This window comes from Nannospalax galili, unplaced genomic scaffold (genome assembly GCF_000622305.1).
Source record: "Nannospalax galili isolate Female #2095 unplaced genomic scaffold, S.galili_v1.0 scaffold821, whole genome shotgun sequence".
Classification (NCBI taxonomy): domain Eukaryota; kingdom Metazoa; phylum Chordata; class Mammalia; order Rodentia; family Spalacidae; genus Nannospalax; species Nannospalax galili.
In genome coordinates, this window is record NW_008345684.1 from 1268084 (window position 1) to 1282214 (window position 14131).

At 35.7% G+C, this 14131-nt stretch overlaps 1 protein-coding gene across 1 annotated transcript in view; it reads left to right on the plus strand.

The window, feature by feature from the left end:
• Epha6 (EPH receptor A6) overlaps window positions 1-14131 on the plus strand; it is a 1087127-nt gene that overhangs the window by 751528 nt on the left and 321468 nt on the right. The window contains exons 8-9 of the mRNA XM_008841732.1: window positions 10214-10322; window positions 13018-13088. Coding sequence (XP_008839954.1) covers window positions 10214-10322; window positions 13018-13088 — 180 coding nt within the window. The remainder of the gene's footprint in view (window positions 1-10213; window positions 10323-13017; window positions 13089-14131) is intronic.

The window sequence follows — 14131 nt, forward strand, 5'->3', positions numbered from 1 at the left end:
ACAGGTATAGAAATTCAAAAGTCTTGAAATAAGGGAAATACCATTCTACCCTGGATATTTTCAAATGAATAAAACATGCATGCATGAACTCATGAAAACAGTCTCAAAGCTCTAGCTTAACTGTTAGAACAATATGGAATACAGATGATTACACATTCATAGGGGGTCTAAATATGACCAAAATATGTTGTAAGAAATTCAAAAGTCTTGAAATAAGGGAAATACCATTCTACCCTGGATATTTTCAAATGAATAAAACATGCATGCATGAACTCATGAAAACAGTCTCAAAGCTCTAGCTTAACTGTTAGAACAATATGGAATACAGATGATTACAAATTCATTCTAGACGTTTAAATTGTTGACAATAGTTCCAGTTGTTCAACTTCCTTTAATTTTAAAATTCTATACCTGTGGCAAAGAATCTGGCCACTCATTAATAGACACAGAAAACTTTTCCAAAAGAATAAAGTATTCCATTACTTTTTGCACCCATCTCTGCATTTTCCTCTCCATCAAGTTGTGCCAAACTCACATTTTCCAATTATCCCCACATCATTTGGCATTTCATCTGACAGGTAAATCGAGGTCATGAAGAAGAATGAATGTTGAGATTGGAGGCGTTCCAAGGACAGCACAGTTTGATGTACTGATTACTTTGTTTCTGGAGAAGTGGCAGAGCAGTGGAAAAGGTATTTGCTGTGAAGTCACTTTCTGAGGAGTATAATCCCTGCTAAGGCTTCTGCTTCCACAGAGAAGATCTGGAAGGCTTGCTTCGATCCAGCTGAGAATTCAGTAATCAGTTCACCTGAGGGGAAGAGAAACGCTTTCTCTTTTTTTTGAGTTTTAATCTTAGAGATACTTTTTCTCTGGGTAGATGGCCTTAGACACTGGATGAATATAAAAGAAAGGTGTTGATACTACGTTTATACTCCTAAATATTCACTTCATAAGCTTAGGCATATAAATTTAGAGAAAAATTAACTCACATTATTCTCTGTTAATCACTGATTTATTCTAGATTCCAAAAATAAATGAGTCATCATATATAAAGCTAAGATGTGTTCAAAAGTTCACAGTGCTGTGGAAATCAAATAAGCAAAATTATTTGGTTTGAAATGTTTTATCTTTACATAGAGAACATGTTCTGTATCTCTTTTTGTGAAAATGCATCTGCTAAAACTTACACTATATAGGGCATTATGCTCATCCCATGTAATTCAAAAAGTTGAAAGATTATTTCTGCACACAAGAAGCTAAAGTGTTGTTGAGGTCTGACAAACTGATACCCCCAAAAAGTAAATATTTGATAGCTAAAGTTTTCAACCAAGGATTTTGTTTTTCAAGCATGTTTTTTTTCAGTCTCCTGTAGCCTCAGGTGGCCCAGAACTTGCTGTGTGGACCAGGGAGCCCTTGATCTCACAAAGATCCACCTCTGCTTCTCCAGTGTAGTGATTGAAGGCATTCACCACCGTCCAGCACTGCTTTTCAAGTATTATACTTATAATTTTTAAATATTTTGGGGAGAAGTGCTTTTCTAATGATGCATCCACAAATGCATTCCTTTTCAAATGAAATATCATGTACTTAACTCAGTGTTCTAATTGACCAAGAATAATAAAGACTTGAGTTATAACACAGTGAATCCTTTTTTGCTTCTTGTATTGTATAGGGTTGTTTAATCCTAGGCTTCCAGCTCCTGACTCATTTTGAAACCTGTGTTATATTTTCAGGTTTCTTCTCTCTTCTGCCTGTCCATTTAGAAGTGGGCACTTCTGTTTACCTACCACTTCTGTTTATATGCCCTCTCCCACCATCTAATTTCTAATCTTTTGCCACAAGTTTTTTTAAACACAGAAATCAACACACAGAAATGAAGTCACAGTAGAAAGCATGAAAACCCTTCTATGGAGAAAACTTGTGCATTGTTAATATCTGGACATCAATCTGATGTCTTTCACAAGGTCTTGCTGTTTTGCTTTTTGTCTTACTGTTGCTCGACTACGTTTCATATAATTGAGGTTACCATCTGCCTCATTTCAAATAAATGTCATCAGTTTTGTACCTGAACTTAGAAAATAGCATTAGGAATTGGAGATAACAGTGATGAAAGTAAGGAATACTAAAATTTAGAACTGATAGCAATGATGAGCAGTCAGCAGGTAAAATGAGACTCAAATGCCATGTGCCTAAGTATATCTGAGAAAGGAATCACTAGCTCTGATTAATTTTATGTAATATTGTTTGATTTTTTATTATTGAGGATTTCAAGTATAAGTATTGTTTGCATTTTTCCATCCCTCCCAGTCCCCCACCAACTCCTCTCACGTCCTCCTCCACTACCTTTCAGTTTCTTGTACTCTTCTTTGATTATTGTTATATATGCATCTATACACATACATACATACACACATACACAGAGAGATATTTATATATAATGCACTGAACCCATTCAGGGATGCTCCTGTGTATTTGTGGTTAGGGTTGCCCACCTGGGATTAGATAACTTCTCATGGAGCTAGTCCCTAGAGAAAATTGATTTTCCCTCCTTCAGCATCCATTGATTGCCTTCAGCTCTTCACCTTGAGATGGAACCCCCTCACATTACCCCAATCCATCTTGGCATGTCAACTGGTTTTGTCATTATGCAGATCTTGTTAAACTGCCATACTGTGGACATTTCATTGGTATAGCTTCCCTATCATATCTAGAATGCATGAACTAGCAGCAGGTGCTTTGTCCCTTTGACTCTTACATTTTCCCGCCCCCTTTCTGAGATGTTTCCTGAGAATTAGGTGAAGAGATTGCATTAAGGATGTGTCACTTAGGGAATGAGCAGTCATTAATATTTTTAAGAATAGTTATCTGACCATGAAAGGTGAGCTAGATTGTGAAGAGACATTGTGGCAAGGTACATTCACAGAAATTTATAAAACTGGTCTATTCATAAAGGTCTGTAGCCTAATATTAGAATGTATTGGTGGAAAAGAAGACACAGTGTAAGATGTATGGAAAATGTGACTTGGGACCCAAACTTGTTGGAAAATCCCAGATGAGATCATGTTTATAGGTCCAGGTGGGCAAGACAAGAAGTGTCATTTACAAAGTCCTAGAGCATATTATATTCTTCTGGAGAAAACAAAAGATATTTCCTCACTTTTCACTTGTATGGAATACCATTCTGGAGGCTGGAGAGATGGCTCAGCTGTTAGAGTACCAGCTGCTTTTGCAGAGGACCCACATGGTGGCTAACAACCATCTATAACTCCAGTTCTAGGAGAACCAATGTCCTCTTCTGACCTCTATGGGTATTGCATATCATAGGTGCACTTGTATATGTAGACAATATGCACATACACATATAATAATAAATAATACCATTTTTTCTACCTAGGCATGAGATACTGAGATTTTGCAAATCTACTGATCTTCATTTTATCTTGTTGGGTGTATCTCAGTCATTTGATTAAGAATCCAGGTCACCAGGCTGGAGAGATGGCACTGGCTGCTCTTGCAGAGGACCCATGTTTGGTGCCCTGTACCCACAGGCAGCCAACATCCACCCATAACTCCAGTTCCAGGGGATCCATAACCCTCACCTGACCTCTGTGGGAATTACACACACAGTGAACTTATATACATGTAGGTAAACACTCTAAAAACAAATAAATCCAAAAAAGTTTTTTTGTCCAGATCATAAGTCTGGCCTAAGAGGAGAATTTTCACATGTGTTTTGCTAATAAACCTTATAATGAATTTTTACTGTCAACCTATTTGTTGAAATTTAGACTAGGCTTTAAAAAGATCATTTTGGTGAAAAATGAAGAAATTTATTTCACTGTGAAGCATTTTTGAGAAACACATTATTCAGAATGTATCACTTAACTTCCAGTAGCCTTAAAAAAATATGATCATAACAGAAAAGAGTTAACTTCAAAAAGCTATTTCACCAAAAATGACATAGAATACAAATAACACATTTTACTTTGAAATGTAAATATAAACTAGAATAATCTTGATTACAAGGAGGCAAAATCATATGTCTTCATAGAAGAAAATGTGTTAGTTAAAAATAGCCAAATTGCTTTTCTCTCACACTTTGCAAAAGACATGAAATCTATTTTTTGTTAAGTATTTGGATTCTAAGTAAAGAACATCACTCTTTTTTTTTCTTTAAATAGAAAAAATAGAGCAGACCTTACTTAATAATGTCATTCTGACTTAAGCCAAGCATTAGCTAGGTGCTAAGTCCTGGTTCAGTAACAAATTCACAACATTTAAAAAAAAACAATTATTTCCACTTAAGAAATTGTACTTCTTGGCGCACAATGAAACTCTTCCAGTGAGCCACAAGTAAATTCAGTTCTTACCATGGACTTCATTGTGGCTTATTTTAAGGACATGACTCTCTATGTGGATTCTACTTATGAAAATAAGGTATAGGTCCATTTTCACCTACAAAGCTACCTGGACATAATTAGCATCACAGTTGAGCAGATAAATAGATAATACTGCAGGCATGTTTCCCTCTTTAACAATGGTTACTCTTGTAAATATTTGTCAAATGTCTATTTTCCTCATGGAACTATAAGTCCATGAGCATAGTATTCACATCTGTTTTATTCATCTGTCTCCTCAGAGTTATCTCAGTGACTGTTATGTAATAGCTGCTATTTTTAATGAACTCTTAAACTTGGATCTGAATTGATCTACAAACTCTAGTAAAATGTAGAAATGTTATTTTTCTGGTAACTCTTGCCTTACACAAAGCACTGTCTCCAAGTACACAGAGTAACTGGAAATGAATGCTAGGCACTTTCTCTTCATGTGCATTATACACATTTTTGAGGTAAATCTTCCTCAGGTCAACAGGAGGGAGGGAATGTGAGTTCATTCTAAGTTCATTCAAACTTTTCTTACCAGAATCATTCAATTCAAATAACCAAGTCATTCACTTAAAATATTCAGTAAGCTACTACCAAGTATCGAGACCCATTGGTTAGACTCTGTATTTGTACTTTAGAGCTATACTGAACATTTGGTGGCTTGAAACAATATCACAACTGTGGAAACCAAAACAGGCCCACTCCAATGACTCTCAGGGGTTGGCATTGGGGGCTCTTCCATCATTTCTGCCTCAAGATCTTAACTCCATCCACACTCTTTGGTCGACTCTGTGTCTCTTATAAGAAGAGATACCACTAGATTTGAGACCACTGAGGTAATCTATAATGGAAGGACTCATTGCAGACATCATAGTGAATAAATTTTCTGCTTTTGTGAAATTTGCATCCCAATAGAAAAGACTTTTGGTGGTATATTATAGTTTTATTCATAGAAAGTTTATTTTAAAATTCTTTTTACTGTTATTTTTAGTTTATGTGTATGTGTGTATTGCCTACATGAGTGTAAGTGCACCATGTTGTGCAATCCCTGTGGAAGACAAAAGGTGTCAGATCCTCTGGAACTGGAGTTGAACATGGCAGTTGTTAACTGCTGTGTGGATGCTGGGATTGTAACCCAGGTCTTCTCACATAACAACCAGTGCTCTTAACTGCTGAGCCATCTCTCCATCCCCTCATGGAAATAGTTTAAAGGGGCTGGGTGTGATGGGACACTCCTTTTATCCCACCACTCAGGAGGCAGAGGCAGGCAAATCCCTGAGAGTTCAAGTCCAGCTTGGTCTACACAGTGAGTTCCAGGCCAGCTGGGGCTACAGAGAAACCCTGTCTCAAAAAAATTGAAATAGGTGCCTGAGAGACTGAGAAACTAAGGAAATCTAAACTGGTAGACAGCTTTCCAAATGATGAGATGTCCATGAAAGAGGACTGACAGGAACTGAACCATAGAGAAGTATGACTGACACATAGAACTGTAGGAATGCACTGTGCTCTGATAAGATAAGCCAGAGATATATGCTAGCCATTTGTAGAAAGCCTGATTAATAAAGTTAAGGGGTTTGGAGTTTTGGAGTTTACACCAAGATGAAATCAGAGCTCAGTGATGGACCAGAACTAATATGATAAAAGGTTAAAATTATCCCTGCCAGGAACAAGAACTGAAGCAGAGTTCTGGTTATTTCTCCTACTTCCATATTGCAAATCTTGTTCTTTCCAATAGTTTACTGTAGCCTTCATGGATAACACAATAACATAGTTAAATTTCTTTGAAAGACTGTGAGAAGTATATTTAATTCAACATTCTCACATTATAGATATGAAATCAAGGGCAAGCAAGGGGTATATATGATTGCTCTAGAAAATCTGGGTCTATTAGGTGCCCCTGTTAAAACAGTGATTTTAAATACTTCAGTTGTTTGGACTTGGAGACAGGAAAATCAGGATTGTACTGTGAGCTTTCCTGTATACAATGTGCATGGTCTTAGGCAAGTAAGAGAGCCACTTAACTAGGAGTCACAAGGGTATCTACTTAGGAGGCCATACATTAAGCAATAATTTGAAGTTCTGTCATTGCTCTAGGAAGCTAGATGGCTATTAAATAATAAATAAAGGCTATGATTGATGCAGATGGTATTTGTCATATCTCTAATCATACTAGCCTCGTCATCTATATTATTTTATACACAACATAATAATGAACTTCATCAAACATTCTTATTCTCAACTGTGTTATATGTATGTATGTTATTCTCTGCACAAGAGTTCTTTGGCATAGTACACAAATTTAAGAAAGAATTATACAAATTTTTCAAACTGCCACAAATTAATATTGCTTGAAAACTGTGATTTTAATTAAGGAACAGTTCATAACTATGCAATCACAAGTATGCAAAAGAGACATTAATGAAGGCCCATTACTCTTACAATTTAAATCAATATAAATCGCCATAGCAAAGTATCTGATTTTCAAACACCACCAAATTACATAATATTATCACCTATCTGATCCTTGAACACAGGTTCAAGAAATTGCTAGTAACTTCACTATTATGGGAATATATGTTTTAGGCTGAAAACTCTTGAACTAGATTACATCTTTATGAGCACAGCAGTCGCTAAGTGAATAATGTTTCCTTTAAAAAATGTCAACTTCTTTATCTCCAAAACTTTAATGTTGTTTTCTAAGACATCAGTTTCTTAAAATTTGTTATTTGACAATTTTCAGGAGAAAATGTGACATTTTAGAGTACACGATTAATTCCCATGCTATCAGTACTATTTTGAAGATTAGGAAATTCAGGGAAGAACTAAAAAAAAAGCTTGAGTATATTTATTGTTATTTGTTGGGTAAGATGCAGCTATTCATCTTATCTCTGAATAGATTAAAAGTCAAAACTCAATATTATAAAAAATTGCCTGAAAACATCTTGATGAAATCATGATGACTAAAATCTAAGACCAAGGTTTAATAAATTTCCCTTGCTGAAAACAGAATATAAATGACTTTTGTTTTTTTTTAATTTATATTTAGAACATAAATATTGTGACTGATTTCTTACTGAAGTATCAGTGGATGTTTTCCAGTAGATAGTCACTTTTATGAGGGTACCATTACTCTGGGTACATATTTTCAACACTGCACTTCATACTCAATTCAACCCCAAAAGACCTACTTTCCTAGAAGTTCTAAATCACTCAAATTTAATAAATCTTACAGTAGAAAAATTATGCAGTTTGTTTTTTGATCATATACTTTCATTGATTCTGTTTGTTTGCTATAATCGAAATTGACAGATGTTTGTTTAGAGTAATCAATAATTTTAAAACTTTACTTGGATAACCTATCAGGGAGCAAGTGGTCAGCCCTAAACACATGAATATACAAGCAACACTAAATAGACTCAGTAGGTTGTGTGTGTGTGTGTGTGTGTGTGTGTGTGCGTGTATGTGTGTGTGTGTGGTGTGGTGTGTATGTGTGTGTGGTATGGTGTGGTATCTGTGGGGGGGTATAATGTGTGTGCATGTGTGTGTGGTGTATGGTGTGGGGTTGTGTGTATGTGGTGTGGTGTGTGTGTGTGTGTTACAACAATAAAAGAAGAGGTCATGAATTTGAGAGGGAGTGAGGGAGCATGGGACAAGTTGCAGGAGAAGGAGGGATGGAAATGATGTTAATACATGAAATTCTCAAAAAAATATTAAACTATAAAAAAAGTTTTGTTTGAGGTCAGGAAATGAGCCCACGTGTAAAGGATAAAGAAAGAGCTTGCTGTCCAAGCCTAATGACCTGAGTTTGGATCCCCAGAACCCACCTAAAACTCTGGATGCAGCAACATATTCATTTATAGTCTCTGAACCCCTGTGGGACAATGGGAGGTGGAGCTGCTGCAATTTTTAAGACAGGAGAATCCTTGGAAGCTTGGGAACACTGTGTACCAAGACAGCCTGATGTAGACAATGGTGAGTGATGACAGACCCCTTCCTCAAAAAGGTAGAAGTCTAGGACCAACACCAAAGTTATTGATCTCCACATGCACACTGTGACACAGGTGAGCCCACACTCCTTGTACACACACACACACACACACACACACACACACACACAAAGAAATAACATGTGAGAAAAAATAGCACATAAATAAAATAAACGTATATTCAAGTCTATGACAGAATTATTACTGGGAATTGTAGCCCAGAAAGGAAAATAAAATAAAAATTTGAAAGCCTGAATTTGGGTCAGAGGACCACAGGAGCAAATTTTTAAGCTTCTCCATGATTGTTTAATTACCTCTATTCTTTCTTCAATAACACATATTAATTGTACATATTAAGGGGACTCAGTGTGATATTTCTGTACATATATGCTTTATGTTCAAGCAACATTCAATCCCATCCTATGTAGAAAACAACAATAAAGAAAATGAGATATGTTAATGAATTGAACCAATCCATGTATTTTAAGACTGCTGGAAGATTATTGCTGTGTAGCTGCTGCAGTTTTTAAGCTAACAGTATTCTTGTCTAGAATGTTCAAGGCTCTGGTTCAAGCCTCAGTAACATACACACACACACACACACACAAAGATACAAATTTTGCCAGTGTCTTAGTTACTTTTCCTCTGTTCCTCTTTCTGTGTTAAGATATTCTGAGAAAAGTAACTTAAGAGTAGAAGGTTTTCTTTTGGCTCACAGTTCCAAGAAATAGTACATCATGGAGGGGAGGTCATACAGCAGGAACTTGAAGCAGCCAGTTATGCCCAAAGCCTAGCATATCCCTGATGATTCTATGTTGTCAAGTGGACAATTCACACTAAGCATAACAGTCAGCCAAAAAGTAGTAGGTTGTTGAGCTGGAGAGATGGCTCAGTGGCTAAGAGCACTCTTGCAGGACCAGGGTTTGACTCCCAGCACCATGTGGCAGCTAATATTTGTAACTCCAATTCCACGGAATTTGATGCCCTCTTCTGACCTCCATGGGCATTGCATGACATGGGTGCACTTATTTCATGCAGGCAATACACTCATACACATAAAATAAAAATAATAAAATGTTTTTAAGTAGTAGACTGTTAAGCAGTAGACCGTATGTGATCTGGTCTTTTCTTCAAAAGAAAGAAAAAGAAAGCCTTTAAAAACATTCAAGGCCTGGAGAGATGGCTCAGCAGTTAAGAGCACTGGCTGCTATGGCTGCTCTTGCAGAAGACCAAGGTTCAAACCCACATGGCAGCTAGCAACCATCAGTAACTGCAGTTCTAGGGGATCTGACACCCTCTTCGGACCTCTGCAGGCATTGCATGGCATTGGTACACTTAGATATGTGCAGGCAATACACTCATACACATATAAATAAAATAAAATATTTTTAAAAAATTCAAATATCTTGTTTTCCACTTACTATAATATATATACATATATATATGATAGTATAGATAGTATAGTGTATACATTCTATTTCCTTGTGCTACTGCAAAGTTTGGTTAATATGGACCTTATACTTGACCTTTTAAGACTAAACATATATTGCACTGACCCACTGATGAGAAATTGCAACTCTTTTGGCATCTACAATATAGGAAAAGAATTTTGTAAGAATTCATATACTTTAGTTATATTTTAAGAAAGAAGAAATGTATGCGATGACTCCATTCTTCAGCCCTAGAATAAATCTTATCTAAGTTGGGTTGATGAGCCAATGCAAATAAAGATCAGATCCACTTTTGATATTCATTGCCTTATTTAAAATAGGTACCATGTGATAATATCACTTTGACTAGGAATTGTCACCAGGGAATTTTTAATTTGTGTTTGTGTTTCAGCTTCTGACATGGCGGCAGAACAAGGGCAGATCCTGGTGATAGCCACTGCAGCCGTTGGGGGATTCACCCTCCTGGTCATCCTCACTCTGTTCTTTCTCATCACTGGGAGGTAAACGAATAATCTCAGATTATCTCCCAAAACTTGTGAATAACCTGTCATAATGTCCTGTGTTTTCATTCACATGTTTGTATGTACAGCAAACACACCTGACATAAAGAAGGTCTACAACTTCAAGCCTTGGAATTTTAAGCATATATGCATATATGAAAAATATTAAAGGTTTGGGATTTAGCTCAATAGCAGAACCCTTACTTCGCATATGAAAGGCTCTAAGTTGGATTCCCAGCATCAGAGAGAAAGAAAGAGGAAGAGAGACAGAGACAGAGGGAGAGACTGAGAGAGAGAGAGAGAGAGAGAGAGAGAGAGAGAGAAACAGAGAGACAGAAAGATCAGCAAGTTGACAGGTCCTTAGATGGCAATGACTATCCCCCAAACATACAACTGCTATATGTAACAGTGTTACCAGAATCACTATAATAAAGCTATTTTTATAGAACTTACCAAGGAATACAGAAACAATATTATAAAGTGTTTAGATTGGAGAATGTGAGTTCTTTGTAAATTAATCACAAAGAGAGGACATTTATCTACAATCTTAGAATTCATAGAGTCTTGGGTCTCATCTTATGGGAGGGCAATATACTGATAAAATAGTAATAGTGATAAAGAACAAAATGATTTTTACAACCTCACCCTAGTAAAAGCACTGGCTTGAGAACTTCAATATCAAGAGAGCATTGCTTAACATTCTCCTGTGAGAACATTTGCCAGCAACTTGCCATTAGCTTATCTTTGCTACAAACCATCTTGTATGGTGGCCAGAAAACAAATTTCAGAATTTAACCATTAGGTTGATATGTAATATCAATAATGATCACTTATAAATAAGAAAAATGACTTAAAAATTCTGAAACTCTAGCAATGAACCAAAAAAAAAAATCTATGCATGTTGGAGGTCTGTTTGTTTATTGTAAAAGAAAAGTCAAAATTCTTCTATTTTCATCTCATACTCTCTTGAAAAGAGAAAGATTCTAAGATAGTGATGACTTGGCTTGGGACTAGGGGCAAATGAAAGAAAGAACATTTCTGAGGGGATAAATGAATGTGTGGAGGAAAGAAGAAATGGAAACAATTTTGTTTCATAAAATTCTGCAAGGTTAATATGGTTATGTCACAAAAAATATTGCCAGCACTTTTTATACTGCTACTGGATTAGGAAATGTTATCAAGAAAATATTACATAGACTAAACCCCTCTAGTTTATATCCTTTACCCTCTACAACATAAATGCTGTCCTCACCTTAGAGTACCCATATTGTGACAGTAACACATTTATCATGAAATGACACCCAACTGAAAACACTATGATGCCCTATATAAAAATCTTAACACAAAGTTACAAATAGCATCATCCTATCTATACTCTGACCATTTAAATATGGATTCTGATTTAGAAAGATTCTTATTTTCGATCTTGAAAATGTTTAAGATACTATGTTAAGTGTTTTTTTAAAGAAGAGTGTCATTATCACCAATAGCAAACAATAAACAAAACAACCTTACTCATCGTGAGGCAGACTTTAAATATTTCATTTAGTAATAATTCATTATACAGCAAAATCAGATAGGAGTTATAAATTATATTACATATAAATTACATTACATTATTGTTGATTATTACTTAAGGCCTTATTTTCTCATCACCTATTTCAGTTAACAGTGATCTAAGTGGCACACACACATGTGGAAAGCACTGTATTCAAACACGAAATCACAGCCTTAAAATATAAACACCACATACTTAAAACATTGAAATCTTTGTGGCCTAAATAAGTTTAGCCAAACAATCTTGAGAGATGATATTAAATATTACCTATACTCGGTATTCTTGATGTAAAATATGAACGCAACTTCTACTTACACAGAAAAGTTAACCACAAAGAAAACTTTACAAGAATTATTTTCAACATTGAATTTCTATGTTTGCCAATTTCAATATCAGAAGCTGCTTTAACATTTTCCATTCTGGAAAGAACAATTTCAATTACATAAGCTAACACATTCATTTTGGAGTATCACTTATGCACCTTAGTATAGGGACATCCAGTGGAAGTTATTCTATGGAAACAGTAAAAGAGATCTGAATAAATATTCAAATTACTATAGAATTTCAGGCAAAATTCACACTGAACAACTGAATTGAATACCACAGATACATTCTGTTTAGCCAATTGGAATTAGCAATTCAATGAACTGTCAAGTCTCATGGATTTTGATGAAGTTATTTGAATTGAAACAGTCATAAGAGCCCAGCTATGCAGTGAGAGAACAGAACAACCCTTATCAGAATTTAAATACTAAAACATAAAACCACCATTGCTATGTGGCATTACTAAAATAGAAGCTTGTTTTCTAAACTTCTGAGATTCCATCTCAAAATCACTTTTATTTTGATTTTCACTATTTTTAAACAATCCTGCCTATAAGAAGTCAGACCCCCAAGAAAGAAAATGATGTTTGTAACTTATGATAAAATATTTTATAAGAATTTTATCTTTTAGATTAATATACCTGACAGTATGTTATTTTTATCTCTGTAAATTTTGATATACATCAAAAAAAAAAAAACTTGTATGGGATGTTCTCACATAAAAATCTTTTAAACTGGTGTTTATAGAGAAAGACAAGAACCTTGCCCAGTGTTCTTATATGACTTAACTCAAGCTCTGTTTATTTTTGTAAGGTGTCAGTGGTACATAAAGGCCAAAATGAAGTCTGAGGAGAAGAGAAGAACGCACTTACAGAATGGCCATTGTAAGTACTGCTGCAGCATTCCTCTCCACTGTCTGTATTCTCCAGGCAAACTGGTGATCCCCTGAGTTGAGAAAGAAAACAAACAGAAACTTACTTCCAACCTTTTAGCATTAAAAAGGTGTTCTCTGACTTCCAGGTTTTGGGAGGAAACTGCACCTGCTTCTCATTAAATGGCATTACCTTTTCCCCAGTGTCAGCAGAAAAACCCACCAGACTGAATTTGCTAAAAATACATGGTGACTGATTAGATGGAGTTATTTGCTATTCACAATACCTTGGAGTGTGAGTTGATTTTATTTAGGGAGCATTAGATACAGACATATTAAGGGACCTTATTCCTTCTCATGGAGATTGTCATTCCAACATATAACAAAGAAATTTACAATTCATTAGCACTAAAAAAAAATCAGCTCTTTAACTCTTAGAATATGTATGAAACCCTTGCACCAACTACAAGGTTATATTCATTTGAAGATCTCTTCCTCAGCAAGCTATAATTACCACTATAGTTAGTTTGATAATTGCCTTCCTCTCTTCCCAAACACCCACCTCCACCTTCACCTCCAAATTGCAAACTACTTTGTCAAGACAGTTTTCCCATTGTGAGACACTAAATTAACAAGAAAGGGATGTTCTCTAATTATGAAAGTGTAGAGATAATATATGGAGCAATGTGTTTAACTAGTTAGGCCTCCCTTTTATTTCAAATTAAGCAAAACAAGATACAAGGTGTTTCTGTCTATATCATCCTGCAAGGCAGGGAAAGATTTAAAGTAAGGATATTATAAATTAGTGGTATGGTTTAGAGAAAATTCCAAGGCTCCTATGGTTTCAAAGAGGAGTCTAAGAACCATCTGCCTGAGATCCCTGGCCTGAGACGACCTCAAAACATTGTAAACAGATTGTGAAAACCTGCATCCAGACACCTACCTGTACAGATGACTTAGCTGGGCAACCTGAAGATTCTCTGCAGGCCTTTTCATACTGAGGTGCAAAGGAAAACAGTGCTCCTGAGGTATTTATTATCTGCTTTCCAAGCAGCA